Source organism: Pseudorca crassidens, chromosome 6 (assembly GCF_039906515.1).
Source record: "Pseudorca crassidens isolate mPseCra1 chromosome 6, mPseCra1.hap1, whole genome shotgun sequence".
In the NCBI taxonomy this organism is placed as follows: Eukaryota; Metazoa; Chordata; class Mammalia; order Artiodactyla; family Delphinidae; genus Pseudorca; species Pseudorca crassidens.
Genome location: NC_090301.1, coordinates 78,750,428 through 78,777,157, shown reverse-complemented (window position 1 = coordinate 78,777,157; position 26,730 = coordinate 78,750,428). Strand labels below are relative to the sequence as shown.

The window sequence follows — 26,730 nt, the reverse complement described above, 5'->3', positions numbered from 1 at the left end:
AAACCATTTAAAGATGTGGAAACCAGATGTTTCAGACACATTTCAGCCTCTGCTCTGGGAATTTATCCTGAGCAGCCCCTAACAGGCTATTCCTTCTCTACAACTGAGATATGATCATCTTAATTTACTTATTTGTCTTGCTGTGGGAAGAGGCTCACGGATGGGGATTCAGAAATGGAATTTTTCATAACTCCATATGGCTTGGTAAGAAACTTCACTCATGAGCTTCTTGTTGGGAAAGTCGCTTCTTTGAATTCATGGAGAAGTGAATCAAAGCTGTAAAATTTTCTCTTCTGTTCAAGGCTGATGTTTTCAAAGAAAATGCTTGGGAAAGACAGATACTGGAATGCATATATCATTTTTTAAAAAGTGTTTCTGCCTTCTAAAATTTTAAAATAGCTTTTTATAAAGTGAACTTTTCAGTAGAAAATAGAGGTTAATATTTATATTCCATATGAAAATATGCTTTAAAATTTTCAAAGAAGGTGTCGTGGTATAGTGCAGAATGTTTCCTTAACAAAATAAAAACACCAATATATTATTTTGTTTTCATTTCAATGCATTTCGAGTCAGATTTCATAACAGGTAACCATAAGAGAATTACAACAGGTAAATTGGAATATACAATAATTTTATAATCATTGCTCCATGTACTCTGACCTGTAGTGTATATCATGCTTTTTCCAAACATCTTTTGACTAGTTTGACAAAGCCAGCTTGTAATACAGAAAAAAATGAAAAAAGCTTGTATTTCTGGATGCATTCTTACCACTTGATTTCTTTTGTTTGAGCTATCCATTTAAATACCTTTCTACCTCTTTTGTTAGACAAGGAAAGTTTCTTTTGTTGTTTTGTTTTGTTAAATGTAAGGAATGACATAGACCTAACTGTGAATATAAACAACAGACCAAAAAAGGCTAAATAGAGAAAACCCAAAATACCCCATATAGTACTCTAAACAATGCTTTAATTCTCATGATACAAATTAATACTGCTTTATGTTCACTGTTGTGTTTGATAGTGAAAAAAATATGAATTGCTCAAGAAGAAAACTGACAAATCCTTGTATAAAATAAATAAAGAGAAAGCAAAATTAACCTAGATCTTGATGTTATGCTTGCTAAGCAGCACATAGTTATAGAATATTTTCCCTTTCAGCATGTTTCTCTCTGGTAATAACTGCAGCCATGCGGATTTCATTAGAAAGCTCGATTGCAATGCACAGCCTTGCAGCCTCTTTTTTCAGTGTGAGCCAGTGAACAGCTTTCATGCTGAACAGTGCAATCCATTTGGCCAAGATGGGGTCTGGAATTTACTAGAGGAATGAGCAAGTCTCTTTATTTTCATTGCACACCATCAAGCTTGGGAAATATACACCTATTTGCCAGAAATGACAAAGATGATCATAAAGCTAGTAAGAGTTAAACCCACATGGATAAACTTTGAAATGCTGTCAAATTTGCTAATGATCAAGTAATTTGGAGTTGTTGTTGTTGTTTTTTAAAGTGATGTTGTATATCACCAAAATATAAACCTAGACAATAGGAGTTCTGTCCTAGAGATAGAGAGGAGCAAACCCAAATGTTTGTTAATAGTATGCTGCACATTTGAGGCCCGGAGTGATTGCACAGTGCTTCACGCTTCAATGTGAGACAAATTATTGATCAGTCAGCCTAGCATAAATTGTTTACAGTTGGTTAGGCCAATGTAGTATTAGAAAACTATTTAGGGAGGGAAGAGAGTTGAATTAGAAGGCACGAATCTGCTAGCAACTATCAAGAACAAGGCACTTTAAACTCTTGGTCTCAGTCCCATACTGGTAAAATGAGAAGTCTGAAGTCGGGGACCCCTAAGGTTTATTTTTAACTCTTATATCCTCTAATTCCTTAGATAGTAATTTTTTTAAAAGACACTTAAGGACAAGAGACTTCAACTAGTTTAAATGGATTATGAAAATCAAAAAATGTACAGATAAGCAATTCTTTCTAGCCATTGTATTGAATCCAAAAAAGGAGAAGGGAAAAGTAACATTATCATGAGCTCCTACTAGGATACAGAAGCTATGCTTATGGGTTTTATGGTTTATATATTCCAAAAAATAGCTGTCATTATTCTTATTGGATAGATGGAAGAAACTGAAGCTCAGGCAGTGATTTATACAAGGTCACACAACTGGTCCACTGTAGAACCAGAAATAGAAATCAGAGCCAACATAGTATTGTGTCACCACTTACTAAAAGGAAAAGGAAGTTATTGGTTAAATAGATTTTCAATTTCAGTGAATGACAGCTAGAAAAATTAATAAATTATTACTTCCTCTGAAAGGTGAAATTTTTTAGATTAGGACTCATTGTACAAAGGACCATCTTAGTAGTTTAAAATTCTGAATTGAGAAATACTTTAAAATAAATGTGTGCTTAAAACTGTCAAGTACACATGCCAAGGGTACTCAACTGTTCATAAGGCAAAATAATGGGAAGTTTGGGTCTCTTTCAGGAACAGTGTGGAATATTAATATTATTTAATAAACTAAAAATTATAGCATAGACATTTCTGCTATTTAAGTTACTATCTTATTACTAGACAAGTTTAAGAGGTACCAAAAGTTTAAGAAAAACTACCAGGAAGAAAACTTAAAATTATTTAAAAATTTTTTTCTGTTAATTTATTTTTTTCCTGCAAACATCTGTTAAAAGAAAAACTGAAGCATACTTAAAATTTTGAGTTTATCTGAGCAAAAATACATTTGAATTTGGCAGCATCCAATCTAACAGACAGAAAGGAGCTCCGAGGAGTGGTACAAAATGCAAGACTTTCATAGGCAGAAGGGAGCAGGCAGAAGGAAGTTTTACTAGGTGAAAAAGCAGGTTGGTTATGGCAAGGTTACTTTCCTTCAGCAGATGGCAGGGGTCTATCAGGCAGATGACCTAACTGGTGGTGATCAGGAGATTTCTGACTGACTGGTTTAAGATTCCATTTCTGGGTGAGCCGAAACCATACTTAAGTCTTGGTTTGGTGATGTGGGGCTTAGCATAAGGGACTCCATTTGGAGCTTGCTGTCGTGTTTTTAGTACAACATATTTTTACTTCTGGAGTAAAATATCACGGAAATCTTAGTTTGAGAAACCTTGGCAGACAAAATAATTCTTACAAAATTTTTTCAAATAAAGATCTTTTAGAGAACAGATACAGGGCTCCCCTGGTGGCGCAGTGGTTGAGAGTCCGCCTGCCGATGCAGGGGACACGGGTTCTTGCCCCAGTCTGGGAAGATCCCACATGCCGCGGAGCGGCTGGGCCCGTGAGCCATGGCCGCTGAGCCTGCGCGTCCGGAGCCTGTGCTCCGCAACGGGAGAGGCCACAACAGTGAGAGGCCTGCGTACCGCAAAAAAAAAAAAAAATAAATAAAATAGAGAACATATACAGCTTTAACATTTTTAAAAAGTAACAATAATCTCCATCACAATACATTAGTAAGCACTACATGTCTCCTTCTCTACTAAAAGCCTTAGTACCCCTGTACTTCAAAATAGATGTACTTGCATTGCCCACTAGTGCTCGAGTTGCTTGAGAATAGGGCTTGGTCCCCAGCACCTATCAAAGTACCTCATGGTATATTCTTAAAACAGCCAAATTGGAAACGAGTAAAAGTTTAGTTAATGAGGCTTTACCCTATGTGTAAAGTGTCCTATGAAGGACACTTGGGAAGTAGGTGACTCTCAAAGGGGAAAATGACTTTGATGTTCCTTGTGTTCTCTGACCTCTAAGTATCAGATGCACTAAGGTACTGTGTATTAATGACAGGCTTTTTCCATATAAGGTATAAGAGCAGTATCCCTTGGAGTCCAGAAAAATGCCAAGCAGCATCTCCTATTGAACTGTGGCATTGTCAACTTCAGCTTGGGGAAGAGAGTAAAGAACAGTATTTCTAATACTGCTGGATTCATATCTTGCTGCATGCCAAGAAACATACGTTCTCGTTGGAAATGGTCTTGATGGTGGCCGATTGCACAGGTCAGGGGACAAAGACTTAACAATAATCTGATAGTCAACATAGAACTGTTAGCGCTATGTTATGATTATTGTCTTGGGAATCTTTTCACATTGTTTCTATGGCAAAATGCACTCCAAACTCAAAACAATCATTTTAAACAGTGATCTATTGGGAGACAGCTCATGTATGACTTAACACTATCTGAACTACGTTGGGAACAAATGTGAACCGAAAAAGACAAACCAGATAAAGAACTTAGGAACTGGTAGTTAGGTGTGTCCCACTTTTTCTCTGCTGTAGTTAAATCTATTTTTCTTTTCTTCAATGTCATATTTGCTTGCCTTGGATTCCTTTAAACTTTTCCTCAGTTTTTGATTTGTTTACTAAATTCTCAATTATATTGCATTAGTCATTTCCCTCAAATGGATATTTTGGCTTACTTTTCTCCTTCATTGTAAGCCAATTTTCATTGGTTTCTTTTGCCTTCAACTCCTTTTCTTTTCCTATTGCTTACCTTTCCAAGTTTTTAAAATAAAGTCAAAAAAAAAAAAAAAAAAGTCAGGGCTTCCCTGGTGGCGCAGTGGTTGAGAGTCCAGCTGCCGATGCAGGGGACACGGGTTCGTGCCCCGGTCTGGGAAGATCCCACATGCCGCGGAGCGGCTGGGCCCGTGAGCCATGGCCGCTGAGCCTGCGCATCCGGATCCTGTGCTCCGCAACGGGAGAGGCCACAGCAGTGAGAGGCCCGAGTACCGCAAAAAAAAAAAAAAAAGTCAAAACTCTATCACCTTTGGATAATGCAGAAATACAATGTTGTGTTAAAACTTTCTTTCAGGTTATCAGTTCAAAAAATAATTTAGCCTCAAGTTTCTATCTATGTCCCCCAAAATTCCCCTCATTCATATTTTTTTCCCAAAGCTTTCTAACAATGAAAACTTAGCCACTCAAGGCAGCTGACCCAGGGAACCCTTTGGCAGGAACAATAGCTGATGTAATCTTCCAGCTGAGGCCACAAAATTTCCCTTGTTCCACAAGAATGGATAATAGTGCATTGACGACATTTTGTGAATTCACAGAACAAGCAGCAGGCGTGTACCACAGAGAAGCGCGGTCTGGCAAGTACAAGCTCACCTACGCAGAAGCGAAGGCGGTGTGTGAATATGAAGGTGGCCATCTTGCCACCTACAAGCAGTTAGAGGCAGCCAGAAAAATTGGTAACAGCTTTGACAATAATCTTCTTCTTTTTCACCCTTGGAAAAAAAATTTTCCACCTTCCCTGCAACCCCTTATTAAGACTTTTCTCTCTATCCCTGCTAATAGTTCCTCTGGCTTCTCCCATCTTCTTTGCCTAGAGCTGGTAGACAATTCCTACTACTAGTAACTTAGTTGGGGTCACACCCCATTGGGAGCTAATAAATAAACATCAAAAGAAAATGAAGACATCATTATCTCGATATCATTTAAACCCCTCATTAATTTTAATGCCATTGCTATTCATTTTTAATATCATTCTATCTCTTCTTGACGTCTGTGTGTCATTTTCCTCAGCTGTTAAATGATGCTACTATGTTGTGTCTTACAAGGAAATTTACTTGGTAGAAGAAATAGTGAATTTAGTGGATATTTTTTCAATTATTTTCAATTTTTTCCTTTTCTTTTTTTTACATTAAGTGGGAGAATGCATTTGTACTTTAGGATCAAAAGCCATGAGGAAAAGGAGGATAAGCAAGTTGTAAGGTGCCAGATGAAAGAAACTGGGAAGATGATGTCAGGACACCTGGTGAAAACCCAGTAATTAACAAATGCTCTTTGCTTCTTTATATTAAAAAAAACGGGTTGCTACTGTCTCTCCTGGACTTTCAGGAGAATCCAAAAGGCCACCCTAATTCAGAATTTTCTTCTCCACTGAAGATATCCCTTTGCTGATAGGAACATACCTGGCAAAGCTCATACTATTATTATACATTACCCAAAACAAAAATAAAGGTGTTCTCGAAAATGCCCCAAAGTCTCCCCAGATGACTGCTCAGTCTATACCCTTAGGGCTGTGTGTGTGACGCAGTAAATGGAATGAGGTATACAAAGGCCAGAGACACTACTAGCCATGGGGGACTTGTAGTCAAATCGTTCTTGGGTGGCATCGGCAAATATTAAAACAGCCTCCAAAGTTGAGTAAGGAAAACAAGGCTGAGGCTTTGTTTGAAATGTATGAGTACTTTTATCCCTATTCAAAATTTTAAAATATTGGTGATAACTTTTTTTTTTTTTTTTTTTGCGGTACGCAGGCCTCTCACTGTTGTGGCCTCTTCCGTTGCGGAGCACAGGCTCCGGACGCACAGGCTCAGCAGCCATGGCTCACGGGCCCAGCCGCTCCGCGGTATGTGGGATCTTCCCGGACCGGGGCACAAACCTGTGTCCCCTGCATCGGCAGGCGGACTCTCAACCACTGCGCCACCTGGGAAGCCCTAGTGATATCTTAATTGATCCTGAAGGAGAAATTATCATCTGAAAAAATTTTTTTCAGTATTGATGGTAATTCCAGAAATTAACTCATGGCACTAGCTCGGTCATTTGTGAAAAGAAGCCAGCTCTGAAATTGGATGGTTTTCATATCCATGGTATTATTATTTCCTAGTCCATCTGCTTTTTTTTTTTTTTTTCCAAGTAAGATGTCATTTCCTAGTAAAAGTCAGATGTTACAAGAACTTTTATATACATTCAAACTTTATTTTTTAAGAAAACAGTTCTTCCCCTTTTATATGAAGTGGATTGGGCAGTTAAGACACTGTCCCTGTTGCAAGGGGCCATCTTGGTTGAGATGACCTTCGCTCAGCTGAGGGAATAACCAGTTAAGCCATTACCCTTCCATTCTCTTGCAGGATTTCACATCTGTGCTGCTGGGTGGATGGCCAAGGGCAGAGTTGGATACCCCATTGTGAAGCCAGGGCCCAACTGTGGATTTGGAAAAACTGGTATTATTGATTATGGAGTCCGTCTGAACAGAAGTGAAAGATGGGATGCTTATTGCTACAACCCACATGGTTTGTGAAAAACAATAATTTTATACTATATAAAAACAGGTACAGGTTACTAAGAGCTTAGTAAAAAGAAATGACTTCTTCTTCCAGAGAGAGAGCAATTTAGTAACGATAATTATTAATAACAACTACCATTCATAGAATGATTATGCTGTGCCACACACTGACTTATGTCTCTTCATCCACACTGTCACTTTATTGTTATACCCATTTTAGAATTCAGGAAACTAAAGTTCAAGAGCTTAAGTAACTTTCAGACAGCCAGTAATTAGTAGGCAGGTGAGATCACGACTTAATTCTTTTCTGTGCCAGGGAACTTCCTGATTACAGAGGACAAAAAAAAAAAAAAAAAAAAGATTATAAACTTGTCACAGTTAATTAGCTAAAACCAAGAAGTAGTACTACCAAATGTTAACTGTTCAAAATTATCCCTTTAATAGAATGAGAAAAAGGAGACAGAATAAACAAAGTTTTTCCCTAATTTCTTTTTGGGCATAAATTCTTAAACTTCCAAACTAAGCAACCCTCACTCTGTGGTTTGTTTTAACAAATATATACTGGATATGCTAGTTATTATTGTAAGTACCTGTTTATTAATATTCTTTTTCCATGGTTGATTGCAGCTAGGAAAACTTTAAAGAGAAAATTAACACATTATAATTACTATAAACAGTAATTCTTGGTCCATGCTGTTGGAGAAAAAAGTAGACTGTTGTTTTGGGATGTATTTCCCCCAGGATAATATTACAAAGTGTTACAACATGTTACAAAGTATTTCCCAGATATATGATCATAAACATCCTCAGGTGGTGTCCCATTTGGATCTACCTTAGAGAATGGCCATGACAAAGTAGGAGATTACAGTGAAGTTCTAGCATATTATTATAGAATTTATTATTTAATAATATTAACCATTGGAGAACAGTTTCTCACATTTGCAACTAACCTCTACCTCACAATAACGTATACTCCAAGTAGAAAAGAATTTTTCCTAGAGCTGTCACCTATTCCCACTTGAGACAAAATATGAATAAATGGGGGTGGGGTGGGATGAACTGGGAGATTGGGATTGACATATATACACTAATATGCATAAAATAGATAACTAATAAGAACCTGCTGTATAAAAAATAAATAAAATTCAAAAAATATGAATAACGTGCATTCATATAGACTATAACTTTCAAATCACTTTGACATACTTTAAGCCTATAGTATACTACATTTAGTCCTATAATTTAGTCATTGTTAATAATTCATATATCTTCTTTTCCTCTCTTTCTCTCTTCCTTTTTCTTAAATATATTTATACAGGCAATTCTCTTTTTACTCTTAAGAGTAACTTCTATTTCCAAATATATTATCTGATTCTTCTACTTGATAAACTCCAGGATCTCTGAGCATCTACTCAATCATTTCCAAAGGTCAAAGTCTAAGGAAGATGTAGAAGTATAAATGGAAAGATTCTTACAGTATTCCATTGCCCTTTTATAAGAATGCCACCTTAACTTACAAATTTTTTTTTTTTTTTTTTTATGGTACGCGGGCCTCTCACTGTTGTGGCCTCTCCCGTTGCGGAGCACAGGCTCCGGATGCACAGGCTCAGCGGCCATGGCTCACGGGCACAGCTGCTCCGGCATGTGGGATCTTCCCGGACCGGGGCACGAACCCGTGTCCCCTGCATCGGCAGGCGGACTCTCAACCACTGCGCCACCAGGGAAGCCCCAACTTACAAATTTTTATAAGCTGCTTTTGTTTCTCATAGAGGCTGAATGCTTTTTACTCTGGGAATGTGTGTACAGAATCCTGGGAGACTAGTGCTTACTCAAGTCTCAGCTTACTTTTGGATTCAGTGATATACTGATTATTTAGAATGTGGTCAACCTGAAGGGGACTGGGGGCCACCTGAACTAGCAATGGGAGAACAGTTCATTGAAAAATAATTGGAATGAAAAAAATCATAATGGTATCAGAAAAATAAAGCAATGGTTATTAATTAATCAATACCACCAAGTTAGAGTTGATTGAAGCAAGGAAGAATAGGGTCATTCAGAGGTGTTCAGAAGTCAGCTTGCTCATTCGAGTTCTGAATGTGTGGCATGATGCCGACTGCCTCCTGTATGAATACTTCTTAACCAATTAGCTGTCAGTCCTCAGGGACCCAGGCTGCTTTATAAATCTGTCATTTTCTAAGTAAGCAAGAGATGAGGCAATAATTATATGTAACATGAAGTATAGAGCTGAATAGATATAGCTAAATATAAAAACAAGTTAGTTCAATATTTGAATATTTTTCCTAATCTAATGATATATACATCAAAGATAGGATGCTATGGGACAGAGAAAATCACTCCCAAAGCGGGCACTGTATATGCTTATCTGCACATATAAACTATGTATTATATAATATTTAATAATACAATAAGAATAGCTTATACTTTGCATAATACCCTTAAGCTATCCTTTATATTTTATCCTCAGAATAGTCCTGTGAGGGAGGTAACAGGAGAGACATGACTATATTTATTTTACCAATGAAGAAACAGAGGTATAGACTGGACGCAGAGCTCAGACTAGATCCCTGACCCTCTTTTGTCACTTCCTTGCCTTTCTAAGAGCCTATTCTGCCCTGGGGTGATAAGCTTCCATTACTTCTATGGTGTGAAGGATTCTAACACAATTTTTTATTGTAATAGTTATTTTCAAGGAGAATATTCTTGTAAAAAACTTCTAATTGGGGAATTCTCTGGCGTTCAGTGGTTAGGACTTGGCACTTTCACTGCCGAGGGCACAGGTTGGATCCCTGGTCGGGGAACTAAGATCCTATGGGCTGCGTGGCACAGCCAAAAAAAAAAAAAAAAAACCCTCTAATTGATATAATAAAAAATCCTTTGAATGCTATCCAGAGTCACCACTACCATCACCACCACTCAGATTATTTTTGAGTTTCCAGTTTGTATCTTTTTTTCAAGACACTAGACATTTAGGTGATATAGAATTAAAATTAACTGGGGCCCTTCCACAGCTTTCTCTCTAGGCATACTGTAAAATCACTGTTCTGGAAGAGATTGTTTGTTCTTATAACAGGTTATGGGACAGGACAGAAATCTATGAAATGGTAAATGACTTGAAAAAACCAACATGGATATGTCCACCAAATCCTCAAATAGTATTAGGATTAAGGTGCTAATGTAAACCAGTAACAGGAGTATAGAATGATTATAAATTATTCCTTTTAACTGGATGAGTGACCTTCAAATTCCCTAAGTGATCTTCATATTCTATAATGATTTTACAAACAGAATTTATTGGACTCATTATTCTAAGTGTCTGAGTCCCTGAAGACACAGTAGTGACACCACAGAACAAAATCCGTGTCATCTTGATTGGGCTGTTGGTAATATGGGCATATGTATTTGTCAAAACACATTTAAGTGTACATATAAGACATGCATCCCATGCTTAAAACGTAAACAGAGCAAAAATGTCAACAGGAGCACAATTATTATTCCTTCTTGCTGTTTTACTTTTTAAAAAACTCACAAGTGGGGACTTCCCTGGTGGCGCAGTGGTTAAGAATCTCCCTGCCAATGCAGGGGACACAGGTTCGAGCCCTGGTCCTCGAAGATCCCACATGCCACGAAGCAATTAAGCCCATGCGCCACAACTACTGAGCCTGTGCTCTAGAGCCCGCCTGCCACAACTACTGAAGCCCGCGCGCCTAGAGACCGTGCTCCTCAACAAGAGAAGCCACCCCAAGGAGAAGCCCACGCACCGCAATAAACAGTAGCCCCCGCTCGCTGCAACTAGAGAAAGTCTGCGTGCAGCAACGAAGACCCAATGCAGCCAAAAATAAATTAATTAATTTTTAAAAAGTTAGAACAAAAAAAATTCACAAGTGGTCTATGTTCATTTTAGAGAATTTAGCAACTATTAATGAAAAAACATTTATTCTTCAGCTACAGTTACACACAATATACTATGGATGCTATATATTAAATCATTTTATTTTTATTTCATAAAAAGTACTAAATAGATGGACACTAAGAAATGAACATCTTTTTTAAAGTAGGAATCATTTTTTAAAAATGCTTTCTTATCATTTTTTTTTTCTCTCTTCAGCAAAGGAGTGTGGTGGTGTCTTCACAGATCCAAAGCAAATTTTTAAAACTCCAGGCTTCCCAAATGAGTATGATGATAACCAAATCTGCTACTGGCACATTAGACTCAAGTATGGTCAGCGTATTCACCTGAGTTTTTTGGACTTTGACCTTGAAGATGACCCAGCTTGCTTGGCTGACTATGTTGAAATATATGACAGTTACGATGATGTCCATGGCTTTGTGGGAAGGTATGTATTGTTTCTCCATACAGGAAGCTAATGAACATCCGATATTTTGCATGATGTTTCTTTTATTTCTCTCCAACTGTCCCTACAACATTGATTTTCCAGTTTATCTATTCTCCTGCAACAGAGTATCCTTTTTTAAAAAATTAATTTATTCATTTATTTATTTTTGGCTGAGTTGGGTCTTCGTTGCTGCACGTGGGCTTTCTCTAGTTGTGGCAAGCTGGGCCACTCTTTGTTGTGGTGTGCGGGCTTCTTATTGGGGGGGCTTCTCTTTATTGCGGACCACAGGCTCTAGGCATGTGGACTTCAGTAGTTGTGGCTCACGGGCTCTACAGCACAGGCTCAGTAGTTGTGGCGCACAGGCTTAGCTGCTCCGCGGCATGTGGGATCTTCCCGGACTAGGCCTCGAACCCGTGTCCCCTGCATTGGCAGGTGGATTCTTAATCACTGCGCCACCAGGGAAGCCCCAGAGTATCCTTTTTTAACCACGACTTTTTTTTTGCTCTGTTACTCATAACAAGCCATAGTCAGCTGCTATGTCTACTTATTAAAATAGTTATAGCTGCTTTTTGATTTGTTAAGTTGTAACAATTAGTTACATATTCTATTTATAAAGACCTCAAGATTTGACTAACAGGAGAAAGAAGATGTATGAGTTGGGAAATTTTGGGGGGTTTTAAATGTTCTGATTTCTGTCAACCTCCTAAAAATAATTATAAATTCAATAATTGTTGCCTTTCTTCTGTGTACAAAGCATTGTACTAAGCATTATGGATATAAGGCAAATAAGTAAACTATAGCCCCTTCTCTCATATAGTTTAGCTAAATATACAATGGATATCTTTTTAAAAATAACTTTCTTTGCCATAAAAAACAAGTATTGCTTTCCTCAGTATTTTTCCCTGGGTTTTTTAACATGCTGGGACACACTTTTTTTGTGTTCCCATCCATATCTTTAACATAGTTTAAATTTTACAATACAAAATTTGCAACATTTTACAAAATATTGTAAATTAAAGAGTGTACAGTTAAGGTGTTTTATGTATTCAGGTCCCCACTTAATAATGTGTATTTTAGACTATCCATTATCAATAGGTTATCAGTTATCAATTCTCTATTATCCATAATAGTAATTTAATGAAAGAAAATAGTAGTGGGGATAATAAAAAATGACAGACAATATCTTTTTATTGACTTTGAAATCTGTAACTTAAATACAAAGAAAAACAAAGGCATTTGTTGCATAAATGAACAGCAATTTTTGGATGGAAAGTGGTTTTTGTTTTGTTTTGTTCTTTAGCTGAGACTACTACTATAGAAAAAAATATATAGTTTTTTGAAATAGTTTGAAGAAGACTAGAAGTAGGGTTGGAGGAATTAAGAACAAAGTCTTTTTTGAAAGACTGGACCTCCTACCTTGGGAATTAAGGTAACATTTTTATTCTAAACCTAGTTTCAGAAGTCAATTACAGCTCTAGATAAAATCATAAATGATTTTTTAATCTACAGGCTAATTTGTTATTTATTGGATTATATTGTGTGATTTACCTTTATAATAGACTTTCTCCCCCTCAGGAATAAATTACATTGTTTTAGAAACTGATAAAAACCCTTACTTTTTATATTATCATGTGCAAGGGAATTCCCTTCAAGCCATGATTCAGATAAAAATCACACCCTCTTATGTCTATAAGGTCCAACGTAATTCTTTCCCTTTTAAATCAGCCATACACCCATTCTTCTCTAACTGTGAAGACAACTTCATGAGATTAATCAGAAACAAATTTTAAAAATTTCCAAGTAGATTCAAATTGTCTACCACACAAAAAGCTTTGTAGACACACAGTTATGCCACAAATTCTTAAGAATCTCATTAATGCTGTGAGAAGGATATTTCAAACAATGTTTTAACCCCTCTTCTCTCTTACAAATTCAAGTAAAAATAAATAAATATAACAATAAAATGTAAAATAATAGAAAAATGAGCCATTACTTAGGGGAAATAAAGTACGTCAATTATCAGTAAGAGCCACTTGCAATAGCTATATAATAATCATTCATGTGACCTCTCTTTTTAAAAAATTCTCTTTCAGATACTGTGGAGATGAGCTTCCAGAAGACATCATTAGTACAGGTAATGGCTCTAAATTGAAGAACAAAACTTTGATTTGCTTTCTCAGTATGAGTGAAAATGAAGGACCCAGTAGTTATTACTATATACTTTTTAAAGTCGAGAGAGCTGAAGACAGATATAGCTTGCTAGCTTGTAAAAGGCAAAGAAGTGCTTATTTATACTTAATGACTTTTATCAACTCCTTGCACTAAAAATGTATACTCTGGTTATTAGCAGGAAATGCAGTCTGAGATAGTCTTGAATCTGCAAATCCATAAATACTGCTGTAGCTTATAATTCCCATAAAATGTGGTAATAAAATGTCCAAACTTTTCATTGATAAAGGATTAAAGTAATTTGTAAAGTTGTTAAAAATACCTTCTATCACTGAAAAAAATTTTACATCGTATTTATTGCATTTTCACATTAGTACAGCAATCCCCAGAGAGTCTTGTGAAGAACACAGTTCTGTTAGATGTTTTTAATAGATATTACATGAGAAAAGGGCTCTAAGGTCAAGTAAATTTGGGAAATATTGGATTAAACAATGTGAAACAGGTTTATTAGAAGATGTCAGAGAACTTTTACTTTGCTAATTATGCATAGTAAATCTAAAAAGGCTAGCTATAATAGGTAAAGTTTTCCAAATCTTTTTCCTCTTGCTAATTATTTTGTGTGACTTTGTTCCTTGAAATGTACCCCAAGAAATGTCCCTGTAGCAGCATACATTTATCTCAATAAGCAATACCATTGCTATTGCCTCAAACTGCTACTTTCTGACTAAGAACTTTTACTTTCTTAGATGTCTTCATTTTCCTTTTTATTTTCATCACCAGCACCAGTAATTGGCATTCTTTTTTTGTTTTTAATTTTTTAAATTAATTAATTAATTAATTAATTTTTGCCTGTGTTGGGTCTTCGTTGCTGCACGTGGGCTATCTCTAGTTGCCGCGAGCTGGGCTACTCTTTGTTGTGGTGCGTGGGCTTCTCACTGCGGTGGCTTCTCTTGTTGCAGAGCACGGGCTCTAGGCACACTGGCTTCAGTAGTTGTGGCACATGGGCTCAGTAGTTGTGGCTCGTGGGCTCTACAGCACAAGCTCAGTAGTTGTGGCGCATGGGCTTGGCTGCTCCGCGATATGTGGGATCTTTCTGGACCAAGGCCTGAACCTGTGTCCCCTGCATTGGCAGGCAGATTTTTAACCACTGCGCCACCAGGGAAGTCCTGGCATTCTGACTTGCTCTATTTTTCCTCCACATCATAAAAAAATTATCACAATACTTCTCCAACTAAAAACAACAAAACTACATTGAGTTGCAATTTCTAAGCAGTCCTTAAGCTGAGATACTACTAGCTAAAATTAGTCCCACACCCTAGCTTTGCAGTACATGCAATTCTCAATTATGAATCATTACAAGAGATGGAAATTCTTGTTCAGTCTTGGAATGATTAATGCTTAAAATTTATTAATTCATTACTCTGTTACAGTCTCCCTAGGAAGAGTAATCTGTTAAACTTTTTATTTATCTTTTATTCTTTACTTGAGAACATATTTTATGTTAACAGAAAACTAAAAGAAGACATTTTATGAGATGTAGGAGGTATTTGTGGTGTGAGAATCCTATTTTTAAAATAAAAACAAAATGAACAGAGGGAGAGTCAAAAAGAAGGCTGAAACTTAATATTTTTCCTGTTTTGTTTAAAACAGACAAAACTTACTCCAAATGTAACACCAAATCAGTGTTTTTCTTGCACAACTGCAAGGAACTAAAAAAAGAAAAACCCACACAATTTATTATTCAAAGAGAAACAAATCAACAGAAAAGAGCACAGCTAAATAAAAAGCCAAAGATTTAGCAAAACAGCAGGAAGAATACATTGATATAAAGTAATAGAAAAAGAAGATATAAAATATATTTAAAGTATTATCCTATCAGTCAAGCATAATGCTGTTAACATTTTGATTTAGTTTTCTTCTTAAATATATACTTACTCACCCCTGGATATTTATATTAAAAAACAAAACCAGAAAATAAATAAACTAAAAATTACCCATTACTGTACCACTTTAAAAAAAGGTATGTAAAGAAAGAATGTGCCCACCCTTCTCATCTCTCCCCACCCAAAAAAGGCATTGGATAACTATGTGGTGACCGTCCTTCCAGATGTCTTCCTGTATTATACAAACATTATATATCAATACATGGAGACCATGGAGCTATTTTCAAGTCAGAGTATAATATTTAGATCATTCTAATTCTTTTTAATGACTACCTAATAGATACCATAATTTGTCATATACCAATATTTAACATCCTGAAGGTGGTTGTTTTTTATTTTTCTTTCTTTTGCTATTGAACATTTCACCAGACATTTTTAAACCTCTATTTTGTAGTGCTATTTTATTTTTAAAAAGTAAATTTCTAGAAGTGAAATTTTGGGATCGTAGGTGATGTGCACTTAGATGTGGATAGATGTCACCAAATTAGCACTAGCCCTACAGTGCCAATTTGTATTTTAACCAGTTGAGTAATCTGAAAAAAAATTTTTTTTTAAAATTTAAACAACTCTTTCAAGTTTGAGAAAAGTACAGTGGGGCACAGCATGAACTCTGAACTCAAACCTGGTTCTGCCACTTATAACCCTGTGGCCTTGGGCAAGCTACTCAGGTTTTCTGTGCCTCAATTTCATCTATAAAAATGACTATTTTAATAGTATCCAACTCATTGTGTTGCTTTGGAAAATAAGATGAAAGGCACTTCAAGCTGTGCCTTTCATCTTATATATATGGGGTTTTTGTAATGAATTCTGGATTTGTGATCTGTATTCAGAAGGTCTTTCCTTCCTGAAAAAGAAAAATATTCCTATATTTATTTTACACAATAACATTTTTTGTTTTGGTACATTTTGGTCTTTAATGCAGGTAAAATGTAGTTAGGTGCTTTGTGTAAAGGGATCTAGCTTTGTGGGCTTTTTTTTTAACAAATGCAAGGCTTGTTGCCCTCATTTAGTAAATAATCCATCCATATCTTAATGGTTTGAACTGCCTGCCATTCTCCTGTAATTCTATGGATGTGCCTTCTACAAAGAATACCTCTGAAAACAAAATAGACAAAATTTCCTCTAGGACAGATTGGAGAGCCACAGGAAAAAATATGACAGTCCTGGTCCCAGTTGGCAGTGAAACTACAGACTCTACAGCTTGAGAATCTAATTCTGAATTCTGGGAGTCCTGTTCATGAATTTTTATATTCTCCTATGAGAATGAGTCTTTGAATTGTCAGCCAAATTGAAGGAGAGTAACATCATGGTTCTTTTGCACCTTCCTCCTCCCCAGGAAATGTCATGACCTTGAAGTTTCTAAGTGATGCTTCAGTGACAGCAGGAGGTTTCCAAATCAAATATGTTGCAGTGGATCCTCTATCCAAATCCAGTCAAGGAAAGAATACAAGTACTACTTCTCCTGGAAATAAAAACTATTTAGCTGGAAGATTTAGCCATTTATAAAGCAAAGAAAGACATTCCGCATTTATGTTTCTATCTTTTGGAGCCCCTTTGATCTCACTTTTATATTATTATTATTATTAACATTTATTTATTATTTTTCTAAATGTGAAAGCAATACCTGATAATTTGGGGAAAATTGGAAAATACAGAAAACTTTAAATGAGAGAATAAAATCTCCCATAATCCCATTGCATAAAAATAACAAGCATTAACATTCATATATTTTTCTTTTAGTCATTTTTTGATTTGTGGTATATGTATATATGTATCTATATGTATTTGTATTTCAAATTTTGGAATGCTGCTCTATGTACAATTTGATATCTTGGATTTTTTACCACTGAACTTTACGGTGTACACGTTTTCCCCTATCGTTGAGTATTCTGCAAAAAACATGATTTCATTTACAGTATTCTGTAAACTGTCCATGCTATGATTGTTCCATACTTTATGTAAGCCTGTCTATTGTGGGAATTATAGGTAGTTTTCATAAATGTTGTTTCAATAAACATCCTTGGACATATATGTATTTGTACAGCTCTCTAATTATTTGGGATAGGGTCCTAGAGGTAGAATTACTGAGTCAGAGATTAATTTAAAAAAATGTTTTTGAGGGAGATAAGCTGGACTTTATGACACTAATGGGGAGTCGTGGGCTGGTAGGCTGCACTACTCACTCAGCCTACAAAGACATCCTCTAGGGAAGCGAGAAAGTGAATGGAGTAGGAAAATAGCAGGTCATTAACCAGCAGCATTAAGGGTCCATTTGACCTTTGTGGTATGGACTAACAGGAGATTGGTCAGCGAGTCTCTTTTCCTCTGGCCATGTTCAGCTACACAGGACAAAGACAGATTAGTGAGAGAGCAGGAGTCAGCAGGGTCAGTTTTGCCAAGTGAGTATAAGACAGGGGCAAGGGAGTAGAGGATATGGGTAAGAAGGGATTGCAATGATAACCCAAGGAATTTAGTTTGATAAGGGGTGAAGAGAGGACAGTAAGGAAATGAGGGACAGTAAAAAAGTGGTGAGCTCAAAAAAAAAAAAAAAAAGTGGTGGGCTCAAAGAATTGTCAAATCAGAGTATGAAAGGGGACGCACTGGAGAGATAGTAGGTAGTGGTCAGAGAATGAGGTATTAAATATAACCTTCTGTGGCAGGCAGAACAGTGTTCCCTCCCAGGATGTCTGCATCCTAATCCCCAAAACCTGTGAATATGTTACCTTAGGTGACAAAAGGGACTTTGCACAAGTGATTAAGTTAAGGACCTTAAAATGGGATATTATCCTGGATTGTCCAGGTGGGCCCAATGTGATCACAGGGGTCCTTAAAAGTGGATGAGGGAGGCTTAAGAAAAAGAGTCAGAAAAAAGACGTGACAAGAGAAGCAAAGTCAGAAAGATGCAACATTGATGACTTTGAAGATGGAGGAAAGGTGCCATGAGCCAAGGATTGTGGGTGGCTTTTGGAAGCTGGAAAAGGCAAAGGGATTCTCCCCTAGAACTTCCAGACGGAATGCATCCCTGCTGACTCATTGATTTTAGCTCAAAGAGTCCCATTGGACTTCTGAACTACAGAACTGTAAGATAATAAATTCATGTTGTTTTAAGCTACTATGTATGTTACAATTTGGGTGGAGCAGTGATATAAAGGTAATACACCTTTTAATCAGTTTCATGCAGGGTTAGACTTAGGAATAAAAGTCTAACTCTAGATGACAAAGCATAAACAAGAAGAAGCTGTAAACAGAAGATAGCTATTTTCTAAACTCAGAGAAATTAATTTAGGTGAATATTATTTAAGGCTAGTATAACATTTCTCTGTTCATGTTTTCCTGCCTACATGTAAACTGTTTTTACTTCCTTGATCACGATTTTTTTTTTCCACTATTGTTTTTACTCTTTTCCTCCCACCCATAGTCTTTTTGGTCTTTTTTCCCCCCAGTTTTTAAAAATTGAAGTGTAATTGACTTACAATATTATATTAGTTTCAGGTGTACAATATTGTGATTTGATATTTTTATACATTACAAAATGATCACCATTTTAAGTCTAGTTACCACCTGTCACCATACTAAGTTATTACAATATTATTGACTATATTCCCTCCACAGGCGTTTTGGTCTTTATCAGAATTAACTTTTTTTTTCCTTTGGAAATTTTGATAATGGAATTTAAATAGTAAATTGAAGAATGTGTGTTAACTTGAAAATTACAATGCACTCTAGGATATAAGGTATTATTATTGATGATAATGAATATAAATCCTCTAAGATTTTCCTGAAAATAATATTTAGATGTATGAAATATTTAGAATGATGTTAAATGTTATCTATTACCACTGACCCAGATTCCCCTATATCTCAATGGTGTAGTGAGAGTATTATATGAGACTATTATACACAGGATCAGAGATGGGTTATAATGACTTCTAGCGATTTGACTGAATTAGTTACAAGCCTTCCTACTGAGATTTAGGATACATTATGATCATATTCTAAGATCTATAGAAATTCTTGAAAAGGAAGAATTATATATAGAGATAATTTTTAATAATAATTTTAGTAAAAAAAGTGACCTTGTAGAACATTTTTAAAAACTTGATTTTATTTATTCAATTTAGCATCTTTTGCATGTCTACTCTAGTATTCTTTATGTTCTAGCAATTCCACTTCATTTGAATGTTTTCAGTTTAATACCTGCTTAAATGTATCTGTAGGTTTTTTTCTCTTTTTTTCTTTGTCATGTTTATGTGTGGGTTTGGGAGGTTCCTTTCTTTTAAGTTTTACTTACTTTCAATTGAATGTGATCTTGATATCAATATCATTCTCTGAAAATAAAACAAACTGACTAATGTTTAAACATGTACATACGTACGTATTCAATATTTTATTTAATATAACATTTGAGTTCAGATTTTTTTGAAGAAAATTTTTTGGAAAGGAAGTTTTTTCAGAATATGTTTTACAACTCATTCCCCTCAAAAAAATTTATTTTGAAGGCAAGTTGTTTTCATGTCTTGTGCTGTTTTTAAATGTCTAAAATATATATCCACAGCTATTTAATTTCCTTCTGAACAAATGCCCAGCAAAGAAAACCACAAGAAGAAATCACATCCCACAAAACCTCAATATATAAAAGTAAACTCCCTAAAAACACAGGCTCTTGGGCCTCCACTGGGAAAGCCACATCCTTAGCAGTATTCATAAAATATAAAACAGTTTTTGAGCACTTATTTGACTGTCAAACAATTATAAATAGGACTATTACTTGCCTAAGTGTTAGTAACCTCACAGTAGTTCTTATGATGTCAAAAGAAAGGTTACATGGTATTAGATTTAACTGAGTCAAGATGTTCATTTAAAATAAAATTACATGTACAATACAGTACAAAAACTAATTTTCATGTTGCTTTTTGAAGTTCTATCCCTGCTACAGTAAATAGGAATCACTTGCAGGTATGTTTATATACCTGATAAGTATGCCTCATCAACAGTTTATTCACATATTGTAGGCAGAAGTAGGAAAAATTGCTCCAGTATATGAGCTGTTTCTTGCAAAACCAGAAAGAGCAAGGTTAGAAGGTAAAAATGATTAGAATTGTAACGAGTTGGTTTTTTTTTTTTTTTCAATTTAAAAGTTACAGGTAATCAAGTTTAAAAGTGCTATAGGGCTTCCCTGGTGGCACAGTGGTTGAGAGTCCGCCTGCCGATGCAGGGGACATGGGTTTGTGCCCCGGTCCGGGAAGATCCCACATGCCGCGGAGTGGCTGGGCCCGTGAGCCATGGCTGCTGAGCCTGCGCATCCGGAGCCTGTGCTCCGCAACAGGAGAGGCCACAACAGTGAGAGGCCTGCATACCGCAAAAAAAAAAAAAAAAAAAAAAAGTGCTATAGAGGACAATACAGTGCTAGATAAACATCAGTGTTCCAGCTAAAGTATTACTGCTATGGGGAGAAGCAACATGTATGCTCTGCCTAAACAGCAGTATCTTCAGCACAGTTGATCATCTACTTAATACAGCTCTTCATCTAGTCAACTAAGATTTTTCTTTTTCTCTTTCTGCTTTCAATTTAATTTAATTTTGGGCTAGTTTATCTGCTCATATTAACAAAACTTAAGAATTTACAGCTGATGTATTATGAATATTCTTCCTCCTATCCTGTTTCTCCATCTACCCATTTTTGGTCCTCAAGAGCTATTTCCAGTGTCTTCAATATCCTTCAAAAGACAGTGTATGTAAATGCATATTTTTTCCCTTCCTCACTCCACTTTTTTTTTTTTTTTTTTTTTCTGGCTTTTCAGAGGCCTGCCCAAGGGACTGGTTTCTGCCTTGCCTGACTCAGTGTGCTGATGGGAAAAGAATGGATGTGTACTTTGAATACTAGGTTGGCCAGCACAATAGCTTGTTACACTAGAGAGACTGCAGTACTGCAGACAGACACTAGGGAGAGACTGCAGTACTGCAGACAGACACTAGGGAGAGGAGATTATGGGCTTCTGAGAAGCAGCAGAGGTAAACCTCTTTAACTGGGAAATCACTTGCACAAGTCCAGAGAAGATACATACCCGGAAAAGGTTTGAGAGGTTCCCAAATCTCTAGCTAAGCTGATTCGTTTTTTCAGATGCCCAGATCTCAACAGATGAGCACAAGGCATACAAAGCAACAGGGAAACACGGCCAAATCAAAGGAAAAACGAGAATAGCCACAACAATTTTGAAAAATAAGCAGAAGTTTGTAAAACTTTCTGATTTCAAAACTTATTATAAAGCTTCATGGGACTTCCCTGGTGGTCCAGGGGCTAAGACTCCGCACTCCCAATGCAGGGGGCCCAGGTTCAATCCCTGGTCAGGGAACTAGATCCCACATGACACAACTGAGAGTTCGCACGCTGCAACTAAAGATCACCCATGCCGCAACGAAGAGCCTGCATGCCACAACTAAGACCCAGTACAGCCAAATAAATAAATAAATATTAAAAAAAAATAAAGCTTCAGTAACCAAGTGAATGTGGTATTGGTATAAAGATAGACCTATAGATGAATGGAACAGAGTCCAAAAATAGACCTACCCATGTACAGTCAATTGAATTTCCACAAAGATGCCTATGCAATTCAGTGGGAGAAAGGATACTCTTTTAAAGAGTGATGCTAGAACAATTGGATATCCATATGCAAAAGAAAGAAAGAAAAAAGGAAGGAAGAAAGACCATTGCCTTATACCATTTAGAAAATTAGCTCATATTAACTGACCTAAAGGTCAAAATAAAACCTATGAAATTTCTGGAAGAAAATATAGGAGAAAATCTTAGTAACTATGGAGTAAGCAAATATTTCCTAAATAGGACTTAAAAAACATAAACTATAAAGGGAAAATGAAACATTAGACTTCATTAAAATATAAAACTTTGCTCTTCCAAAAATACTGTTAAGAGAATGAAAGAACAGACTGATAGAAATATTTGCAAAACATACACCAAAGGACTTATATCCAGAACAAAGAACTCTTAAAACTCAATAATAAAAAAGACAAATAAAATTTTTAAATGGGCAAAAGAATTGGGCACTTCACTAAAAAAAGGTATATGGATGGCAAATAAACACATGAAAAGGTGCTCAACATTGTTAGCCATTAGGGAAATGCAAATTAATACCACTCGATATTTGCTAGAATAGCTAAAATTTTAAAGAAAGAAAGAAAAACCCCCCACCACACCAAGTTTGTTTGTTTGTTTTAATATTTATTTATTTGGCTGCATCAGGTCTTAGTTGCGGCATGTGGGATCTTTAGTTGCGGCATGTGGGATCTAGTTCCCTGACCAGGGATCAAACCCAGGCCCCCTGCATTGGGAGTGTGGAGTCTTAGCCACTGGACCAACAGGGAAGTCCCACCACACCAAGTTTTGATGATGATATGACCAGCTAGAATTTTATTCATTGCTGGTGGGAATGCAAAATGGTAGACATTTTAGAAAACAGTAGGTAGATTCTTAAGAAGTTAAATGTAAATGTACTCAGTGTCTGTCTGCAGTACTGCAGTCTCTCCCTAGTGTCTGTCTGCAGTACTGCAGTCTCTCTAGTGCAACAAGCTATTGTGCTGGCCAACCTGGTATTCAAAGTACACATCCATTCTTTTCCCATCAGCACACTGAGTCAGGCAAGGCAGAAACCAGTCCCTTGGGCAGCCCTCTGAAAAGCCAGAACGTTGGATGCACATTCCACTTTTCTGTTTCCCTCCCAAGGGAGAAACTGAGAGTCGGGAGTGCCAGGTACTTCACTGGGGGTGGGAGGATGGGGGATGGGGAGGAACTAGGACAGGCAAATAAGAACTTTCCTACCTGCTTCCTTATGTCTCTTCTTGGCTTTGCATTCACCTGGCATGTTGCAACCTCTTACCTGGTTTCTGGAATTCTCATAAAGGCAATTTGGCACCTATATTGTTGTTAAGTCAGTGTCTCCATGGGGAACAAAGGCCTGGAATTTCCTATTCCACCATTTTGCTGATGTCGCTACTCTTGTTTACATTTTTTAATTTTGAAAAATTAAACTTATAGAACAGGGAAGAGCTAAATTGGACTCCATGTTTGGTCTGTTTCTTCTACTTTAACCTTTGCTTTTCATTGCTTTTGTTATTATAATCATACATAATGGCCTGCCTCAGGGAACCCTGCCCCTCTGCCTCAATGTTAAACTAAAGTGCCTCTGTTCAGCTCCCAGGGAGAAAAACTGACCCTGCCCACCTGTGAATGGCTGCTAGAAAGAAGAAATTAACACATCCCCTCACCTAGGCTGGTCATTCCAGGAGATGTTTTGTAAGAATGATGACCCTTTTTACTTTACTTTCCCACCACCTCTCCCTCTCTATTCTGCCTTTTTACTTTACTTCCTCACCACCTCTCCCTCTCTGATTCTATAAAAGAAACTGGCATCCAGACCCCGATAGGATGGTTTATAGGAGACACTAGTCTGCCATCTTGTCAGTCTGCCGGCTTTCCGAATAAAGTCGTCTTCCTTGCCTCAACACCTCGTCTCCGACTCATTGGCCAGTTGGGTGGCGAGCAGGGCGAGGTTGGACTCGGTAACACTTACAGAAGAGTTATAGGCTACTATAATGAATGCTCACCTAGATGTACTCACAAAATATTGTTAATATTTTCACCACATTTGCTTTACCTCTCTGTCTCTGATATAAACAAATATACTGAACCATCTGAAGTTAAATTGCAGACATCACATGTTTTGGTTTTTTTTTTTTGACATCACATGTTTTACTCTAAAATCAATCCTTTAAAACAGCGTGATATTTGTCCAATGATGATACGACCAACACTCGATATAATAGTGTTGAATTTCTTGCTTACTATAGAAAGATTTATTTATAGGATGTTTGGGATTGGCAGGCTTTCAGAAGCGTACGTGGATAAACATCAGCAATTGAAGTGTGGTGACTTAGCGAGGCTGTTGTTGACTGGCGCTCTAAGTCACGTTTACTGGACTGAGCTCATACCTGGCTGGCTGACTGTCAGAAGTGAGGACCTGACATTGATTAGTTTGGTGTTCACTGAGGTAAGTAGCTGATCAACCGAACAGGTTTAAGACCAGTTCTGATGGTTACTTAGTATCATGGCTTCTGAGTAAGCAGTGTTTTCCTGCATTTGTGGGGACTCCTTTATTCTCAGTCTTCTCTTTTCGTCCTCATTCAGCCAAAGCTGAAAGAAGGACCAAAAGTCCAGATTTTCACCATTGTTGTTCATGGTTCTTCAATATCGAGGTTCCCTTTATGGAGATATGATTTTCAATTTGCACATTTATCGTTGTGATCTTATCTTGTTTTTGTCTTTGAATCATTTGTTGAATCACTGTTAGCCCAGTGGCTGTGTGGAATCATTTTAAAGTTTGGACAACAGACACTGAACAACAGTGAGACAAACAAGTAAAACTATAAGTACCTGTAATATTGGTAATAAAAGGGAAAGGAAGATACTCCATAACCGTGAACCAAGACTCTACAAGCCTGAGGAATAAAACAAGGCCTAACAACTCCCTGAGTCTACCTTAGTCAGTTTGTTTTTTCTTTTAACTTGGCTATAGATTGTTTTATCCCACCCAAAGTGTTAGTCCCTGTATGAGAAGTCTTAGTAATGGCACAGACTCCCTCCTGGTTGACCAAAAAAAATTAAGGCTATGCTATTCTATTGCCTGTCGGGTTCAGCCAGTGTGAAGGGACAAATTTTTAATTACCATCTCAAGTTGTGCTTGTGGGTGGAGGAAAATATTTGGGGGAATCTTTTGCTAAAAAGGGTTTTATCTTTCAGATTCTTTTTTAAGAAAAGTAGTTCAGGCTTCCCTGGTGGCGCAGTGGCTGGAGTCTGCCTGCCGATTCAGGGGACACGGGTTTGTACCCTGGTCCGGGAAGATCCCACATGCCGTGGAGAGGCTGGGCCCGTGAGCCATGGCCGCTGAGCCTGCGCGTCCGGAGGCTGTGCTCTGCAACGGGAGAGGCCACAACAGTGAGAGGCCCGCGTACCGAGAAAAAAACCCCAGAAATGTAGTTCATTGAGAGTGTTGGGGAGTTAAACTCATGGAATGATCTCACAGAAAGCCCTACAGAACACTTGTACAGCCTTGGTTCTGGATCAGCACTGAAGAGACTGATCGTCACATAGGAAAAAGAATCCAGGAGGTGCCCAAAAGGTACAATCAATCTTGAAGTTATAGAAATACTGTCTTTGGGTGTAGTGATGAGAAACAATTACTGCTACAGCCCAAGAATAGTTATATCCCTCTCTTGCAGCAAAAGAATATTTTTCTTCATTTATATATTATAGATAATATAGTAATATAATTTTATATAATATACTATCTTAAATATTGTTAACTGATATATAGTTATTACTTTAATATAATTATTGATATACAAAATATATTTTATAATATATAATATAAATTATTATAGTTTTATTATGTAACATACCTTCAATTATTTTTCAAACTGGCTGTATTAGCCAAGCTTAGGAGAGCTCAATTACAGAATTAGAAAAGTGATCATTTTTATTTTTAATTTTTTTCTTTTCCAGCATTAAAAAAAATATTTATTTATTTATTTAATTTTATTCTTTTCCAGCTTTATTGAGGAGAGGTGGTGACTGTTTTTGGTAAAGCTTACATATAAGCACATCATTATTATTGGTTAGGGTAACATAATAGACTGAGTCAAAAGTACACAACTTTAAATCACTAAAGAATAAAAAGCATAATTATATAAAAGTACTTTTCTTAAGTGTGTTATATAGAAGAATATTGTTCCAGCAGTTTTGGGAATTATTATTATTATTATTTTTTTAAGCCATGCGGCTCACAGGATCTCAGTTCCCCAACCAGGGATTGAACCTGGGCCACAGCGGTGAAAGCCTGAAATCCTAACTGCTAGGCCACCAGGGAACTCCCCCAATGGTCTTGTGAAAACACATTTCACAGTGTGTAGTTACCAGCTTATTCTTAATATCTTGAATCAGCAGTCCACTTTCAGGAACCATCAATTTCTGGAGGGTCTCTGGAGAATGTCAGTTTAGGATCTCCAATAGATACAACTTTTCAGTTGTGTCAAGGTCCTTTATATTTTTCTAGAGGATCGTCAGTGATACAGACAATAAGGTTTTAGAGTAAGCAAAATCCTGTGTTACTAAAAATCATGAATAACTTCTAATTAAATGTATCCCCATACTGCTGGATAAACAAGACAAAA

At 36.7% G+C, this 26,730-nt stretch overlaps 1 protein-coding gene across 4 annotated transcripts; it reads left to right on the top strand.

The window, feature by feature from the left end:
* On the top strand, positions 1 to 25,772 carry TNFAIP6 (TNF alpha induced protein 6). 4 transcript variants are annotated; one of them, XR_010944453.1, is made up of 8 exons: positions 1 to 204; positions 5,065 to 5,202; positions 6,868 to 7,029; positions 11,149 to 11,377; positions 13,471 to 13,511; positions 23,696 to 23,797; positions 24,386 to 24,551; positions 25,301 to 25,772. XR_010944453.1 is itself a non-coding variant. In XM_067741982.1 (6 exons), the coding sequence occupies exons 1-6, from the start codon at positions 111 to 113 to the stop codon at positions 23,713 to 23,715; spliced, it is 684 nt and encodes a 227-aa protein (XP_067598083.1). In that variant the 5' UTR covers positions 1 to 110; the 3' UTR covers positions 23,716 to 24,006. The 4 variants fall into 4 exon arrangements, 3 of the variants coding, with proteins under 3 accessions (XP_067598083.1, XP_067598080.1, XP_067598081.1); XM_067741982.1 differs by lacking the exons at positions 24,386 to 24,551; positions 25,301 to 25,772 and having other exon boundaries at positions 23,696 to 24,006; XM_067741979.1 differs by lacking the exons at positions 23,696 to 23,797; positions 24,386 to 24,551; positions 25,301 to 25,772 and adding an exon at positions 16,826 to 17,520.
* The last annotated feature ends 958 nt before the right edge of the window (positions 25,773 to 26,730 follow it).